General features: G+C 36.1%; 3 protein-coding genes across 5 annotated transcripts; 2 read left to right on the forward strand and 1 right to left on the reverse strand.

Annotated features, from left to right (window-relative positions):
- Window positions 1-818: 818 nt before the first annotated feature.
- LOC111783844 (glucose-6-phosphate/phosphate translocator 2, chloroplastic) lies at window positions 819-4,496 on the forward strand. Its single transcript, XM_023664688.2, has 5 exons — window positions 819-1,669; window positions 2,015-2,240; window positions 2,806-3,028; window positions 3,974-4,187; window positions 4,266-4,496. Exons 1-5 carry the CDS (start codon window positions 1,154-1,156, stop codon window positions 4,275-4,277), a joined length of 1,191 nt encoding a protein of 396 aa, XP_023520456.2. The 5' UTR covers window positions 819-1,153; the 3' UTR covers window positions 4,278-4,496.
- A 2,392-nt stretch (window positions 4,497-6,888) lies between these two features.
- Window positions 6,889-16,924, forward strand: LOC111783829 (uncharacterized). Of its 3 annotated transcripts, XM_087117696.1 has the most exons (10): window positions 6,889-7,096; window positions 7,216-7,396; window positions 7,736-7,848; window positions 7,981-8,059; window positions 8,458-8,486; window positions 9,372-9,465; window positions 9,697-9,786; window positions 9,945-10,134; window positions 10,443-10,872; window positions 16,729-16,924. In XM_087117696.1, the coding sequence occupies exons 2-9, from the start codon at window positions 7,250-7,252 to the stop codon at window positions 10,853-10,855; spliced, it is 1,155 nt and encodes a 384-aa protein (XP_086973822.1). In that variant the 5' UTR covers window positions 6,889-7,096; window positions 7,216-7,249; the 3' UTR covers window positions 10,856-10,872; window positions 16,729-16,924. The 3 variants fall into 3 exon arrangements, with proteins under 3 accessions (XP_086973822.1, XP_023520444.2, XP_023520445.2); XM_023664676.2 differs by lacking the exon at window positions 16,729-16,924 and having other exon boundaries at window positions 10,443-11,043; XM_023664677.2 differs by lacking the exon at window positions 16,729-16,924 and having other exon boundaries at window positions 7,243-7,396; window positions 10,443-11,043.
- Window positions 11,099-12,362, reverse strand: GDC1 (Ankyrin repeat family protein). The gene is made up of 2 exons (XM_023664678.2): window positions 11,784-12,362; window positions 11,099-11,476 (listed from the first exon to the last, which is right to left on the reverse strand). The coding sequence occupies exons 1-2, from the start codon at window positions 12,033-12,035 to the stop codon at window positions 11,219-11,221; spliced, it is 510 nt and encodes a 169-aa protein (XP_023520446.2). The 5' UTR covers window positions 12,036-12,362; the 3' UTR covers window positions 11,099-11,218.
- Window positions 16,925-18,009: the final 1,085 nt, after the last annotated feature.

Raw genomic sequence — 18,009 nt, forward strand, 5'->3', positions numbered from 1 at the left:
ATAAAGTCCTACAGTTTCATCTAATAAGGTTATCAAATGAATTGTAATGGCAGTATGAATTGAATGACAGTTGAAAGGACCGAAAAAGATATATGAATTAATATATGTTCTAAAGTTGAAAATATCATAATTTTTTTTTTAAAAAAGGTATCTCAATTCAATTATTTGAATTAATATCGGAGACGTGAATTAATTATATTATAGAACTTGTTTTGTAATATAAAATGACATGCCGCTACTCAAACTCGAACCAAGATGCTCTAGACAACTTCTCTCTACCCAATAGTTATATGTTGTAAGCTGCTGTTATTACCTTTTTGCTTACATCACACATAACACCAATTTCAATCTTTCAAATCTTGCTTTCAAAACTCTCTTTCAAAATCTCTGGTTTTCTAAAACTTTCTTCTTAAACTGGGGCCAGAGGCTCGAGCATACGTCGCTTGGCCGTAGGCGACGTAAGAATGGATTAGCTTAAATCACTTGTTGCTAGGAAGTGAGTGTCGCACAATTGCAAGTCTACTACCATCAAAAGTGTAATTGTGCAATTGTCCGTTACCATCAAGAACAAATTAATGTCCAACTTTTTTTTTCGTCCTAGGCCGTGGTTTACTTCCATGCTTTTATTGATTTGGAGCTAAGTTCATTAGTCTCTAGTAAGTGTCTTTGGAAACTTATGCTTGTTGGTGAAGTTACAAAGGTTATACCTCTAAACCCATAATTTGATTTGATTTCAATTTCAAAAGCTAAAGAAAGGAGAATTTGATTTGATTTTGGATCCTCACCGAATCGCCCAATTCCATGAAGAAAAAATGTTACATTTTGAAATGGATCAAAGCCGCCACCCACCTTAATTTTTTAGAATATCGTTTGAAAATTTTCATTTGAATTCTCTCATTATCTTCCATGTTCTTATTGTATTAAAAAAATCTTGACTACCAATCCCAAAACTGTACAGATTCATTGAAACAATCACCAAATACGCTCTGCTGCATCGGTGCCTTCCTTTTTAGACTTCCCCTTAGCTTACTTTCTACGATATGCCACCGTTTTTTCAACTCTTCATCTTCCTTCTCCCACCTACCCGCCTTCTACCATCGGTGCCTTCCTTTATTCTCATTATTAGAGCGATTAGAGCTCTTATTTTCCGATCATGATCTCTTCTTTCACTCAATCTGCAAAACCCATTCATGGGTCTCACGTCGTTCACCGCCGGAGCTCTCCGGCGCCAATCCGGCCGTTTTCTTGCCCACCTCCATTGCCGGCGCTAAAGCCCCAAGGCTTCGTTCTCTGTATGAAAAATGCCCTTCATATCTCTTCGGTTTCTAATTTCGGGCCACTGAGAACCCGTAAGAGTGATTTGGTTACGAGCAAAGCCTACGAGGCTGACCGATCGCACCCGATTGAGTCGAACGTTGAACTGACGGTAGCCGAAGCGCGAACAGAGGCGGCGAAGAAAGTGAAGATCGGACTCTATTTCGCTCTCTGGTGGGGTTTGAATGTCGTGTTCAACATTTACAACAAGAAGGTTTTGAATGCGTTTCAATATCCATGGCTAACCTCCACGCTTTCCCTCGCTGTTGGCTCTCTCATCATGTTAGTCTCTTGGATGACAAGGATCGCCGAGGCACCCACCACCGATTTTGAGTTCTGGAAATCTTTGTTCCCTGTGAGTTCTGTTCTTCTGGGTTGTGTTTGGAAGTTTTTGTTGGACTCTGATCATCATGTTGTTCTTGAATTTGATGAATACCCATTGTTTGTTAGGATTTGAGAAAGTTTAGGAAGTTTCTGTGATCATCTTGTTGTTCTTGAATTTGATGAATACCCATTGTTTGTTAGGATTTGAGAAAGTTTAGGAAGTTTCTGTGATCATCATGTTGTTCTTGAATTTGATGAATACCCATTGTTTGTTGGGATTTGAGAAAGCTTAGGAAGTTTCTGTGATCATCATGTTGTTCTTGTATTTGATTGTTGTTTTGGAATGTTGTGTGTTTATGTTGATGATTTTGAATAGGTTGCTGTGGCCCATACGATTGGGCATGTAGCGGCCACAGTGAGCATGTCAAAGGTTGCTGTCTCATTCACTCATATCATCAAGAGTGGTGAGCCTGCATTTAGTGTATTGGTTTCAAGGTTTCTGTTGGGTGAGACTTTCCCTGTTCCTGTCTACCTCTCTCTTCTACCAATCATCGGCGGTTGCGCGCTTGCTGCCGTGACCGAGCTTAACTTCAACATGACTGGTAACTCAACTCTTACTTTTGTTCGATCACTATCACTACACTTCCATGTTGCACGACACTCCACAATAGTATGATATTGTCCACTTTGAGCATAGGCTCTCATGGTTTTGCTTTCAGCTTCCCCAACAAAAGGCCTCGTACCAACGGAGATGTATTCCTTGCTCATAAATCCATGATCATTCCCTAAATTAGCCAATGTGAGACTCCCTCCCAACAATCCTCAACCGTGTCTACGGTTGAGAAGTGTTGCGAGAGGAGTCTCACATCGACTAATCATGGGTCCATAAGTAAGGAATACATTGGAACAAGGCCTTTTGGGAAAACCAAAAGCAAAGCCACTTTGAGCTGGAGTGTCGTGATTTCTAACATCGGCTAGTAATCTTGCATAACGTTTCGTGAACTTCTGCACTAAATCACATGTATTTAGTTCGATTTGTAAGTGGATACCGGAGATTGTTGTTACTTTTGAGAGGAATTGGTTCGTTTATCATGTTCCCAAGATGTTCTTAACGTTCTTGTTCCATATGATTGTTGAGAGAGCTGTTGGATGTGTTGACCTCTTCAGGATTCATGGGAGCCATGATATCAAACTTGGCATTTGTGTTCAGAAACATATTTTCCAAGAAAGGCATGAAGGGGAAGGCTGTTAGCGGGATGAACTACTACGCCTGTTTGTCTATTCTGTCCCTTTTGATTCTTACCCCATTTGCTATTGCTGTCGAAGGACCGCAGATGTGGGCTGCAGGATGGAAAACTGCTGTCTCTCATAATGGACCTAACTTCGTTTGGTAAGCAGATTTTACTCTTAATTTTCTCCTATTTAACAGAGTTATCCTATGAACATTACGTATACTCAACGATCTATGGGCATCGACAAACCTTACAAATCACAGGGTTGGTTAGAAAGGGGAACGAAGCATTCCTTATAAGGGTGTGGAAACCTCTCCCTAGCAGACACGTTTTTAAAACCATGAGGCTGACGGCAATATGTAATGGGCCAAAGCGGACAATATCTGCTAGCGGTGGGCTTGAGTTGTTACAAATAGTATCAGAGCCAAACACTGGGCGGTGTGCCAACGAGGGCGCTAGACCTGCAAAGGGGGTGGATTGTGAGATCTCACGTCGGTTGGAGAGGAGAACGAAGCATTCCTTACAAGGGTGTGGAAACCTCTCCCTTGCAAATGCGTTTTAAAACCGTGATGTTGACGACGATACGTAACAAGCTAAAGCGGACGATATTTGCTAATGGTGGCCTTGAGCTGTTACTAATGGTATCAGAGCCAGACACTGGGCAGTGTACTAGCTAGAGCTAGGATGCTGGGCCACCAAGGGGGTGGATTGTGAAATCCCACATTGGTTGAAGAGGGGAATGAAATATTCCTTATAAGGGTGTGGAAACCTTTCCGTAATAGACGCGTTTTGAAACCATGAGGCTACCGGCAATATGTAATCGGTCAAAGCGGACAATATCCGCTAGTGGTGGGTTTGAGCGGTTAGAGTTGGTAACTTGACTTCTGCATTTCATTTTCTGCTAAAATATGTGTTCAGTGGGATGTCTTAGATCCAGTTAAAACTATGCGCCTGCTCGATAACTCTGTTAACTCGAGTCCAACCGTCATCAATCCTGTGTGTGGTTTGCTGTTGTGAGCCTTGAAGAGCTCAAATCTTCATGGTTTCATATGAACATATCTCACTTTGGTTTTGAAAGTGTACTGTTTTTGTGTTAATGGTAGGTGGGTAGCAGCTCAAAGTGTGTTCTATCATCTCTATAACCAAGTATCCTACATGTCTCTGGACGAAATTTCTCCCTTGACATTCAGCATTGGTAACACCATGAAACGTATATCGGTCATAGTTTCTGCAATCATCATCTTCCGCACACCCGTCCAACCCGTCAACGCTCTTGGAGCTGCGATCGCTGTTCTCGGGACCTTCTTATATTCACAGGTAACAGACCTCGTTCATCATTCAGTTGGTTATCTGCTTGCCTTACGCCTTCAATCTCACTGAATCTTATCAATGCAGGCAAAACAATGAGAAGAAGACTCTTAGAACTTAAGTAATTATATAAAAAAGAGAACGGAGCAAAGCATTCGAGAAGTGTCGGGATTTTCGATATGGCAGCGAGGAGATTGATTCGAGTTTATCAGTTTTTGATGTTGTGTTTAATCATTGAGAGATGAACAAGTAGTGATTTTCTGTGCATCAAAGAAGGTCATACATGAATAAAGTGAGTTGGGAAGGTAAATTGTGTAATTCTTAACTAAAAGTTGCCTTAATATGAAATTAACACAAAAAATATAAAAATTAAAATTAATAAAGATTAGAAAATAATAAAAAATTTACATTAAACAAATTTTGTTTTCGAAAATTCACGATTCATGAATTTTTTTTAGCTCTATTACGATGCAGAACACTTATCTACATTTATAGTAGCTAAAATAATATTTGTCGGTTTTAATTTGGTTCAAAAGAACTTTCAAAACGATTCAAACACTCTTTGAACACCACCTTGGAATAGATAAGGATGACATCTACTAATATGATAACAAATGTGTTTAGACACTCTTTGAATGTTCATGGGAGACGCATTCGTTTGACCAAAAGACATCAATAAATTCGAAATGGTATGTCATACCTTAATATGAACACCATCTTTTAGATGGTTCTTCTCCTTTCTTTTTTATCTGATGGTAGCCCAATTATTAAATTTTGGAGAACGTTGTTGCCTCCCGTAGCTAGTTGAACAAATCTTCTATACGAGGGAGGGGATATTTTGTTCTTCGCTATCACTTTTTTAACTCTCGGTAATCAATGTGCAATTACATCGATTCATCCTTATTCTTTACAAATAAGACTCTGCATCCCAAGAAGAAGTCTTTGTCTAATCGATCCTGTAACTATACTTTCAATTCCTTCAATTTTGTCCGTGCTTTCATAGTTGCAATGTAATCTATAGGTGGCAAGATGACAACCGTACCTTAGATAACCTTTAAAAAAAAGTAGTTATTTTAGTGTTGAAGTTACCTTTATGTTCTAAAATGCTCATAAGAAATGGAGGAGGGAGGTGATCTATGAGATACAGATAAAATATTATTTAAAAAAATTAGGCAATTACCGGTAGGGATGTACATGATTCGGGTTGGGTTAAGTTGGAGGATTTTTTTAACCCAACCTAAAAGTTCGGGTTGGGTTAGGTTGGAGGATTTTTTTAACCCAACCTAAAAGTTCGGGTTGGTTGGATTGGTAACCCAACCCAACCCGAAACTTTTCACAACCCAACCCTCTATTTCCAGGTTGGATTCGGGTTGGGTCCGGATTGGGTTGTTAATTTTTTTTTTAAAGTTTTATTTATTCACCATTTATAATTATTCGGATACAATCTTAGATAAAATATATTAAAAGTTCAATAAAAAATAACGAGCAAAAATTGTAACATATTAACATCGTTCAACATTGTCATAAAACTAAAAATAATTAAATACAGACATTTTTTGAGAATTGGTTAAAAGTAACAAAAATACAAGGATAAATCATAAAATTAAATAAACAATAAAAATCATTAGTTTAAGAGTATGACAAAAATAAAAAATATATAAAAATATTTTAATTGAAATATGCTTATATTACTTTAAATTATTAGAAAAATAAAAAAATATATAAATTATGATAGAATAATGTTACATAATAAATATATTATAATTTAGAATATATTTTAAAATGATATATATATAATTTATGAACATAATTGGTTTATTTTAAGGTATTTTTAATATATATATATATATATATATATATATATATATATAAAACTAAATAAAGAAATTAAAAAAAATATAAACAAAAACAAACAAATTAAAAATAGTATGAAATATTAAAATATTTTTAAAATATATATATATAAAAGAAATTAGATAAAGAAATTAAAAAAAATAAAACAAACAAATATTAAAAAATAAAAATATATATAAATTTTGATATAATAATGTTACCGATAAAAAATATATTATAATTTAGAATATGTTTTAAAATTAATATATATATATATATATATATATATATATATATATATATATATATATATATAATTTATTAACTGTATTAATATTATATGTTAGTTTATTTTAAAGTATTTTAAAAATAATATAAAATATTAAGATATTTAAAATATATATATATATATATATATATATATAACTAAACACAGAAATTAAAAAAAGAATGAAATAACAAAATAATATAAATAAAACAAAGAAATTAAAAATAGTATGAAATATTAAGATATTAATATAAAAAAATTAAACAAAATGTATTATATAAAAAAAAAAATTAAAAATAAAAACATATATTTGGCAGATGTCGAACTCGGGGCGAGTGTAATATATTCTATACATTTTTATTTAGATCGGGTCAACTCGAAGGTTTTGCCCATGAACTCGAAATCGAACCGATTCAGTTCGGGTTCAGAAAAATAAACCAAATCCTATTTGAAATGCTAATCCAACTCAACCCAACCCAACCCAAACTGGGTTGGTCAGGATTGTCGGGTTGCCGGATTCAATGTACACTCCTAATTAGGGGTCTAAAAATAATCTGTTTTCTAAAATGTTATTTATTTATTTATTTTATTTTATCAATTACCAGTAGGAAAAATAATCCCAAAAGTATAAAAGTGGGGTGAGGGCTCAACCCTCCGCCTCCGTCGAGTGGTCGCCGCCAGTCAAACTCGTTTTTTCTCAGAGTCGGTCCGTGAAGAAACACCGTCGTTAGGCTACGTTTATTTCACTGGCGCACCATACCTAAACCACCTCTTCTCTCCCTCGCGGTCTTGTCTCGTCTTCCTTCTCTCCACCTAGGTTAGTATTTATACTCCGCTTCCTTGTCTTCATCATTGTTCTAATAATTCTTCGGTTTGAATCGACGTTCGATTTCTGGTGAAGCTTTATCGATTGGGCTTCATGTTTTTAATTCTTAGGTTTTGGTTGTAATTTCAAAATTCTAGAGGTTCCATGGCCTCTTCTGTAGCTGAAAACCGTCAGGAGAAGTTGGCATCCATGCTTGACCAGCTCTATTTAGAATGTGGCATTCTACATAAAATGATTTATAAGAACAAGAACCAGCATCGCCGGAGTTCCTATTTTCGATATCTTTTACAGGTTTTCATCCCCCTCCCTCTTAAGAAAATTGTGGTTAATTGATTAGTAACTGAGAAAAGAAAACTGAACTGCAAGAAAAGAAGTGCATGACTTGTAGGAGGAGAATATTGCTTTTATACGTATATGTTAGTCTGTGTAAATATATGTTCATACAAGCAATAGGTGGGAAACATTTTAATATTGATGACACCAGTTGAAAGGGAACATTATGATACACAAAACCAAGAGTCATAGGAAGTATGTAGTTAAGTTGGTGAAATCATTCATTAAGTGTTAGATGAACAATTTGAGATTTTTGTCATACATTGTAACTTTCCTTGCGTCTATAAAAAATGTTAGGTAAGGAGAGATTTAAGACTTCTACAAGCTGCCAAGTTAGAGGAGTTGGTAAATTCCTGCTTTCAAGTTATCGATGGAAAGAAACCTAAGCAAAAGATTCATTTTTTAGAAAGGTACGTGATTTTGAGTTCCTTCTCCTCATGAATTTTTTTTCTATTTAGCATATAGTAAAGAGATGATTAGATTATAAATGTATGTATTCGTTTTCCTTTGATCTTCTGTTTTGACTTTCTATTTTGTTACAGTTTGAAACGGAGGAAATGTGAAGTTGGGAAATATAATTTCATGGAACAGCTTCTGGGGGCAGCACGCCTTCTATCGGAGGTGATTTTTCTATTGAATTTGTCTTCTTTGCATGACTAATTGGGAGTCTTTATGTAGAATGTTCATTCTCTTTCTATATGTTTATGCTTATGATTGAAAAAGATCATGGTGTATTCCTATACCAAAAAAAAAAAAAAAAAAAAAAAAGGAGATTATGATATAGTATATTATCTAAATCTATTTTGCTTGATGTAAGCTGTTCCATGTTCACTAAAAAATATTTTCAAGTAGTTGGGCTTTGTTTTGAATGAGAGGTCAATCAAGGGTTATTTTTGCTATTGACCTCAAGGGGCAATGATTCTACTGTTACGGAAATTATAAAATGATGTTCACTTTACATCGTAGATTTACCCCTTTGGACATTATATTGAAGGGATCTTTTTCCAAACCTTTTGCAGATGGTGGAGCCAATTTTTAAGGCAGCAACGTATCCTTTTTATCTATTGGTCTAATGCATTAGAGATAAGTTGGTGTTGCTTGCTGCTTTCTGTTTGCTCAAATTCATTTTATTATCCATGAGAATCTTTATCGTGGTGTAAGTTGGATTTCTTCAATGGCTATTCAATTAGTCTTCCTGTATGTCCAACAGTGGAAGTGGAAAACATGCCCTGTATGCCCTGTATTGCACAGCGTTTAGTATGAAAGCTGGCTGGCTTATTTACTTGGTTAACTTGTTCCTTTGACTACTTGACTGGCATATATGATATGTAACTTCATGTTTTCCTTAATATAAAACGTGAAGCTGTTAGATCGTATTACATTACATCAATTATGTACAGCAACTCACCTCAGCATCTGTCAGTGTTAGATATTTGTATGTAAAAAGGTTTTTGACAATATTGACATTTTTCGACCTATTGGATTCTTGCTCCTGCCTTCTTTTATTTTCTCTATATCTTGGTTGTGTTTTGGGCATTCTTGAGATTCAGCACAGTCATTCTTTTTTGTTTTTGCCCACTTCATAAGTTTGCTAGTTAATGCACCTTCACGTAAGTGAGAAGTTCAATAGTGAGAACGTTTCCCACTTAGATGGTAGCTATGTAAAATAAGTGCTTTGTTTTCTATCTCTGCCTCGGAAACATTTACATCAGCGCCTTGAATTTGGTGCTGTTAAAATCTTGTCTGGCACATTATATGGTTGTATATAACACCAGTGATTTTTTTATTCACAGTTGTTGAATGCTTACTTTTCGGCATTTGTGACAATTACCTTGAAATGATGTCTTCTTACCTGGAGCTAATTTGTTTGTTAGACGATGGAAACTAATTTGAAGAAATTCTTTGTGCAAATATCATCCTTGACTATTATCAGTGAGATATCTATCTTGCTTGCTCGAACATTTTTCACAGGGTTTTGCTTTATAATTTTGGCATTACTGGCACGTATTCGGGTGTTGGTTCAACAAGTAAGTTCCATTTTTATTGATAAATATTTAAGAAAAGCAGGAATCATTTGACATTTCAAGGTTAGGATTTTCAGAAACTTTCAAAGGATTGCATGACAATTGACAGTACATTGTCATTTTTCTGAAATGGAAATTGTGGCAACATAATTACCATCGCTAACTTTGATTATTTTACGTTTATGATAAATTTGCATTCCCGTTAACCATCTGTTTCTTTATTGTTTTATACAGATATTACTCGATGTTGTTTCAATATTCAACATGGTTGCGTCTATCTCCAAAAAAAAGCATGTAGTTACAATAAACCAGGAAGGAATTCAGGTATATGGGCTCCACTCTTCCATTCTTTTCCAAATTGCAAAGCCTGCTTCTGTATAATCAAGGGATTCTTAATCTATTCCACTAGGGTTCTCATATCTGCCTTTCTAATTATCTTCACAAAATAGAAGTTTTTAAATTATTTTCCAATATATTTACAGGTCTTTAGAGAGTTTTACCCTACAAATGATGAATTTGTCCTCTTAGAGTGTGTTTGGAAAGAAGACAAATTTATATTGCAAGAAAACAAACAAGAAGTTGCGACTAACAATCAGGAAGAACATATTGGGCCAAATGTTTCTTCGACAGCATCAGCTGTGCGGTATCAGAGCCTTGAATCTTTTCTTGGAGGTAAGGTTTTTAATGGTATTATTCTCGTGACTCCCTTCACATATTTTCCTTTCTTAATATATATATGTGCGTGCGCGTTCTTCCTCACCTTTCAATAAAGTATCCAATATTCCTCTTTGTCAATTGCATTTCAGCAGTAATACATTTTGCTTCTTTGTAGAGCTAACTAACCGAACACAATTGCAACGTCTAGTCGCCACTTTTCTGTCTTCTAATTCTTTGTATGCAGACTTGATTTTTGTTTTCATCTTATTATGAAAAGAAAAATGAACTCTAGTCTACTTTGTATTACTTCTTTTTGGGTGTAGATGATGAACCTGCTACCAAGCAGGCAGAGGCAAATCAAAGTAATGACGAAGCTCTTGATCTAATGAAAATGAGTAAGAATGATTTGCTAGCAAGCCCTTCCAAAAGAGTTAACGATATTTCTGTCAAAGATATTACAGAAACAAAAGACAGTTCAATCAGTCCTGCAGCGACCTCGAGCCAGACATTCGTGCCTCGAGAAGGTAGTTCTCTTGTAAATTCAAGCCCCTCGCTGGTTGGTGCAAAAAAACTGCATTCGAAGAGGCCAGCATTTGTTTCAATTAAGCCTCCCAACCTGATTACAACTAGTGCAGTGGGAATTCAATTCAATGAAACCAAAGCTGATAGTGTGGAGAAGGAGGATCCATTTTTCGCTTTGCTCACCGGTGGGAAACGCAAAAGCAGTCTATTTTAGCAGTAGAGAGAATTCTAGTAAGTAGTCTTTTTTTCTTTATTATTAGAAAGTGCGTAAATGCATTGTTTATGAAATATCATCCAATAGTATTTATTCATAAAATTTTGAGAGCAGTGCTGTACAATCATGTATGATTATAGATAGATAGATAGGTAAAATCAAGTTTAATCCTTGGAGTTTAGGCTTAATTGATAATGTTCTTGTTTTCTGAACTTGTCTATGATGTTTATCAACATTCTCAGAGAAAATGAACGCCAAAGATCATTACTAGTCATTCAAAATACTCCAAAAACAAGGCAGAGAAATACAAAGCTTAAACCTCTTTCTAAGCCTATCCCAAAATAGAGCCACTTACCAACCAAATCATAGCTTCTCAACAGAAAAATTAAGAATAAAATCCTTGATTTCTTGATTAGGTGCCCTATCAATGGCTGTTCGGCCATCTACATCTTTAACATCATACTTAGCCCCAGCTTTCAATAGCTCCTCAAGCTTTGGTTTGTCCCCTTCTGAGGCAGCCAGCATCAGCAAAATGTCCACTGGGTGAATGTCTTGGCTCAAAAGAGCCTCCATTTTGTCATACGTACCCTCCACAGCCAGCATTCCCATGTAGTTGAAATACTGCACAACCAAAAATGTATGTTTCTTCCTTTAAAACTTGTTTCTAGGAATGATGTTAAGCTCAGTTCAGAGCTATAAGACATACTACCATAAGCTAGTTGAGCTTAGCTTTAATGAATGATTGATTGGATTAAGAACATCAAAACTAGCCCCAAAATCATCAGAAATAGATTTTGGATTAAGAACATGGAAGCACAGGAGGTGTAAAGAACAATTTGAACTTCCAAATCATCAGAAATAGCCCCAAAACAGCAATGAAACTGAAGAACAAGAAACAGAAATCCACAGAACAATAAGAAAGAAGAACCTGCTCAACATCGTCTCTGATGAAGTCGTCTCGGGACTGGCTGCCATAAATGCCTGCACCTTCGGCATTTTGCCTAAGGTTGAACCAGCAGGTTGCTCTAGAGCCGTTGGAGGGTCCAATGGCGATGGGTGAGACCCATCGGAGGTTGGATTGAAGACCGAGAAACTGGGAACCCAATTTGAGTGGGGGGCGAGAATTGAAGGATGTTGGGGAGAGATTTATGGAGGTAGAAGTACAGGAGACGGAAGCCATGGCTGAGTTTTTGCAAGTTTTGTAAGAGGAAGATGAGGTTTTGCTCGCGCAGTGTGTTGCAGATTCTATCCATCCACTCGGAATCCAGTGGGCCAATAATGGGTATGTAGGGAAGAGATCTTGGACGTTGGATGGGTTTTGACAGAGATGAAATCTTGAATGATACAGAGATGGGGTGGTGAATGGCGATGAACTGATGATGAGATAGATGGGCTTTGATGGCCCATCCCTAACAACTAAACAATCTATAAATGTGGGTTTGGGAAATGGGTTTGGATTTGGAGGGAGCGAGTTCAAAACCCAAACTCTCCATTTTCTTTAATCATAATTATGTTGGATTTTTTCTTCACTAACTACTTTAATTTATGAACCTTCCAAAATTGTAATTATGAAAGATAAATAAAATGTCGTACACAATAAAAATTAATGTGTCACAAGACATGTTGAGCGGCTTGTTCCTCTTAATCCTTTATAGGCTTTGAAATATACAAATATTGTCTACATTCGTGAGCATATAATGGTTAAATTGGTGTGAAGATATTGTGAACTAGTGGTCTATATCATCGTTATTGAGGTGGAACGACCAACATCACCCTACTTATAAGTGATAGAAGGCGTTGGTAGCAATTGTTCCTCTAGTTGGAAGTTAAATTATACATCACCCTACTTATAAGTGATAGAAGGCGTTGGTAGCAATTGTTCCTCTAGTTGGAAGTTAAATTATACATCATATTACCCTGTCTACACGATAACAAATTTTTATAAACACACACTACTGTCATACTTAATTGAATGTACACTTTTGACCAAAATGTTAGGATCGATACCAATTGTTAGCTCTGATACCGATTGTTAGGATCACTCAACAACGCACACACTCGATCAAGATGAACACAAAGAACAAGAGAGAGAAAATACAAGGAGGAATATTGGCTAAAGGTTTTATTATTGATGACTCAACAAAATACAGAATGAAAGAAGTACCTTCTGAGCACTACCTAAGGGTATATACATGGTTTCAATTTTCTAAATATATCTCTATCAAATTTTTACCAATTCTCCTACATATAGATCTTTATCATATCAGGCTCCCTATCCCAACAATCTCCCACTTGGAGACTGATCCAGTCAACCGCAACAATCTCCCAATTAGAGACGGGTCCAGTCAACCCCAACAATCTCCTACTTGGAGACTAATCCAGTCAACCAAGAATTCCATTCTCAATCTGTACCATACCAATTGAGGCTTTGTACAACCTCAATGTTCCAACATCAACACAAAATGTTTGCTGGATTCCTTGCACCCTCTATCTTCTCCAAACACATCACCATCTTCAACTAACCTCCGAGTGAATGGTATCGCCTTCTATGTTTTGAATGATAGACCGGGTTCCTCGCCAACTACATGACACTCTAACTATCTATCTGAAGAGTCTTCTCGTGTTGCTTCTTGTCTAATTCTTCTAGATAGTCTGTCATTTATATCATCTCCTTTCCAGCTTCAGCTAATGCCAAGTACTCAGCCTCAACAACGCATTTCTGAAGCCTAGACATCCCATCATCCATGGCTTGCTCTCATTTAGTTGTATCCTCCAACTGTAGGACCTCATCAAGGGGCTTTTGTTCCCTTCATCAGTCACCAACCGATAGTGTAAAGAAGGTACATGCCTATTTGGTAATCTGATGGCTCTGGAGGATCTTTTCAACACCAGTTCAGGTGTCACTTGCTCCACTGCTGATTCCTCTGCAGTAGTCTTAGGAGTTTCATGAGTATCTGCTACAACATCACTAGGTGAATTTTATTGCAACTCAAGCTCAACTCCCACTTGCTTCGTGGTCTTGGAACTATGGTCCACATCTGGTTCCTCAGCAGTAGTCTCAGGAGTTTCATGAGTATCTGCTACAACATCACTAGGTGAGTTTTCCTGCAACTCAAGCTCAACTTCCACTTGCTTCGTCGAACCTTGCTCCACATATGGTTCCATTTTCAACCGCACTTTCTTCAATTCTATGGCGGTCCTTGTGAAGCTAACTCGTTTCTGCTTGCTCATAACGTAGTTCTCACAACGACCCACATCAACAGATTTCAGACCTTCTAAAACTCCTTTCACGGCCAGCGTCTTCATTCCTTTTACGCTCATATGTCCAAGTCTATTGTGCCATAGACTTGAATTTGAAGCACTCTCAGCAACAGCAACTATGTTCATACACCCTGCAGTGGTGTATAAGTGTAACGACCCAAAAAAAAGAAAAAGAATAATATAAATAATTAAAATAATATTTTTCCTAAACTACTCTCCACTAACCCCTTCCTCTCCCAACTATATCTCCTCAACCAACTCATCAGTCAAAATCCCAAATAAGAATACAGGATTCATTGGTGATTCCTACAATGAAAAAAAAAAAAATACCAACAACCAGATCTACAACGGGAGGGGAGCTGGAGATTTAATTATTGGAGAGAGATCTTGCTTTCTTATTACGGTAAGTCATATTTCATATCTCTTTTTCATTTATCCTATCGATTTCCTTTCCTTTGTCTAATTATTCAAAATCAGATCTCTTTTCCCTACCCATCTATTTAGATTTTCGTTATCAGGTTATAGAAAATTAACTATAACCGAGGCTAATATCTGTCAATAGAATAAAAAATATATATATATATACAGAACAGAGAAAAAAAATGGAAGCTAAGAAGTAAATACAGAACAGGGAGGAAAGAAAATATTCGGTTTAAAAAAATTAACAAGTAAATAAGAAAGAAAGATTTGGGAAGGAGAATTTATATGTGACATATGTGAATTTGAATGATAACCGAATTAAAAGAAAGAAAAAAGAGGGAAAACCAGAGAAAGGAAAGATTTGGAAAAAATAATTAATTAGAATACAGGAAAAATATAGAGAGCAGGAGAGATGCCAGAATATTGTTAACAAAATCAGAAAAAAAAAAGACACAAATATATATATAAGAGAGCAGGAGAGATGCCAGAATATTGTTAACAAAATCAGAAAAAAAAAGACACAAATATATATATAGGAGGCCAAAAATCTTGTAAACAAAATCAAAAGGAAAGAGAAACCGGAAGAAATGCAAAGAAAAGAAAAAAAAAATAAAGAGACAAAATCAAAAGGAAAGAGAGAAGAGAAGGGGGCCAAAATCTTGTAAACAAAATCAAAAGGAAAGAGAAACCGAAAGAAATGAAAAAAAAAAAAATAATAAAGAGACAAAATCAAAAGGAAAAAAAGAAGAAAAGAAATGCAAAGAAAAGAAAAAATAATTAAATAGGGCAGGGCAGAACTAAAAGAGAGAGTACAGAGAACATGTACAGAGGAAAAAAATAATAAAGAGAGCCGGACAGAAATAAAAGAGAATACGTAGTAGCCATAATACAAAATCAAAAGAAAAAAAAAATACAGAAAAAGAGAAAAACAAAAGGGAAGAGTTGGGAGTAAGAATCGATGGGATTAACCAATGATTAATAAGAATCAATTAAAAAATTGGTAAAAAATATGTCTTGAACAAAAATTGAGAGAAAAAACTGAGTATAGGAAGAATATCAGAAGACAAGAAAGTAGACGCCCGAAATAAAAAATAGAAAATGAAATCTTAATATAAATAGAATATATATATATATAATATGTATATTATAACGTTCCAAGACTTTATCCATGCAAAGTCTTTAATGCTCGCATGAAGTTTAGCACATGAATCATTGTAAAAGTTAGAGAATTGAACATGAAATTGATGACATGGATTCATATAGGTGGCTTGGATATAAAGGGGAAAATCAAACTTTCATTAAGGATAAATTGGTCACCCATATAAACTAACCAGGTAAGTGGTCTTACTATAGGATAGACTAAAAATTGTATGAGTTACGATGATGTATGAACTATGTCGTACGATGCGGTATGTGAGTTATGATGATGTATGAGTTATGATAATGTGTGAGTTACGATACTTGATGATGTGCTCAGTATATATATATTTTGATGAATGTCGTACTTGATATGTTTGATGTACTTTGTGGCAATATGATGAGTATGAGGATTGCGTGACGTTTACCTTAATATGATGATGTTTTCCATATTGAGCATGCTATATGATGATGAGTGCCATATTGCATCATGTCGTTAGATCGACATAGGACACAACCCTAAGAGCGTGAAAATGATATTAATATAAATATCCATGAGTATCTGTTACCTAGAGTAACAAAGAGATGAGACTAGAGGGTTGTGTTAGAAGAGACATTATGATGGATTTAGAGGGACCTCATGCATATTGTATGTTCATGAGCATAGGACTACTTTCCCTAGAGATGATGAGTGCGGACGCGCACCGTATGATGAGCGCGAATGCGCACAGGTGCGAACGCACACAAATAAGGGTGTTCATGAGGCGCATGACACTATGGGGTTCCGCTGACCTCCGGACGTCGCTACAGATTAGTTTGACCTGAGGGTCCAGGGGGTGTGCGAGCGCCCTGGGGATTCACACTCGCACGTGTGAGTCGTGTGTAGGGAAGTACTACACATCCAATTTGTCCGAGACTGGAGGCCATCCCTAAGATGATTAGAGATAGGTCCCTAAATCATGATTGTATGTGTCTGCATTTGCATGGCCCTATAGTGTAGCCACTTACTGAGTATTCTTTGAAATACTCAGGCTATGTGCCACATCATTTTTCAGGTAAAGGGCCAGGCGCACTTGTACGGAGGATGGCGGCATCGCGAGCAGAGACTGTGGCACGTGCATAGGATAGATTCATATTTAAATTCTTAGTTTTAAATTAGAATAGGTTGTTTTGCATTCCATTGTTTTAAATTACTTTTTATGTGTTTTTATTTTCTCTAAATTTTAGTATTTTGTATTTAAACACGTAAGACCATGACTGTGTTTTCTAGAGAATAAGTTGTTTTAAACGTTTTTGAAGTTTACATTATAAATGATGTTCATGTAAGAGTTATATTTCCGCTTTATAGATGAGCATGAGACGTTAGTGGCGACTCTAGATATGTGGAAATTTAGTGTCGTTGCAATAAGGTTTCAGATTTTGAGCCACGTGCTACCACCGTAGCACCTTTCATAATCTTCCACGACCTCTTCCTTAACTTTGTTGCATAACCTGTGCTGTCCAACTGACCAATAGAGATCATGTTCTTTTTTAGACCAGAAATATATTTGACATTCTTTAATGTCCACTAATTTCCTGCCGGAGTTTTTATGCAGACATCTCCTTTTCCTTTAATCTCCAAATCTTTGTTGTCGGCAAAATACACCTTCTCGAAATTTTCAGACTTGAAATTCCGGAACAACTCTTTATTTGGAGAAGAATGAAAAGATGCACTTGAATCCAAAATCCAGGATTCAATCGAACTGTCCATGTTGAGGACTAGAGCATCCCTAATATCTTCTGTTGAATTTGTAGAATCATCATCATCTCCAGATTTGTGATTCTGCTTCTTCTTCAGTTTTGTACAATCTGTCCGAAAGTGTCCTTTTTCTCCACAACTCCAACATTTTACATTGGCTTGTTTGGAAATTTTTCTCGGTTCCTTGATTTTGATCGCCCATGTTTGTCTGAGCTCTTTGATTTACTTCTTCCCCTTCGGTCAACACTGAGAGCATTGCCTGACGAATCTCCAATTTCTCGTTCGCGAATACTTTCGCTGAGAACTACATCTTGAATTTCATCAAATTTCAGTTTATCAGATCCTCGAGAACTGCTGATTGCGGCAACAACAGTGTCCCATGACTTGGGTAAAGATGACATCAAATCAACGCTTTAATTTCATCCTCGAAATTAATTTCCACCGAACTCAGTTGACTTACGATCATATTGAATTCATTTATATGATTAGCAATAGATCCACCTTCAGACATCTGTAGATTGAACAATCTCCCCATCAAATACACCTTGTTCATAGCCGACGGTTTTTCATACATATTCGACAGCGCCTTCAACAGATC

The sequence above is a fragment of the Cucurbita pepo genome, chromosome 14, assembly GCF_057944985.1.
Source record: "Cucurbita pepo subsp. pepo isolate OVF chromosome 14, ASM5794498v1, whole genome shotgun sequence".
NCBI lineage: Eukaryota > Viridiplantae > Streptophyta > Magnoliopsida > Cucurbitales > Cucurbitaceae > Cucurbita > Cucurbita pepo.

Coding starts and splice junctions, on each gene's coding strand:
- LOC111783844 (XM_023664688.2), top strand. CDS start 1,154: ATGATCTCTTCTTTCACTCAATCTGCAAAACCCATTCATGGGTCTCAC. Junction 1,670..2,014: donor TCTGGAAATCTTTGTTCCCT/GTGAGTTCTGTT, acceptor GATTTTGAATAG/GTTGCTGTGGCCCATACGAT. Junction 2,241..2,805: donor GCTTAACTTCAACATGACTG/GTAACTCAACTC, acceptor TGACCTCTTCAG/GATTCATGGGAGCCATGATA.
- GDC1 (XM_023664678.2), bottom strand. CDS start 12,035: ATGGCTTCCGTCTCCTGTACTTCTACCTCCATAAATCTCTCCCCAACA. Junction 11,477..11,783: donor TCAGAGACGATGTTGAGCAG/GTTCTTCTTTCT, acceptor TTGGTTGTGCAG/TATTTCAACTACATGGGAAT.
- LOC111783829 (XM_087117696.1), top strand. CDS start 7,250: ATGGCCTCTTCTGTAGCTGAAAACCGTCAGGAGAAGTTGGCATCCATG. Junction 7,397..7,735: donor ATTTTCGATATCTTTTACAG/GTTTTCATCCCC, acceptor AAAAAATGTTAG/GTAAGGAGAGATTTAAGACT. Junction 7,849..7,980: donor AAGATTCATTTTTTAGAAAG/GTACGTGATTTT, acceptor ATTTTGTTACAG/TTTGAAACGGAGGAAATGTG.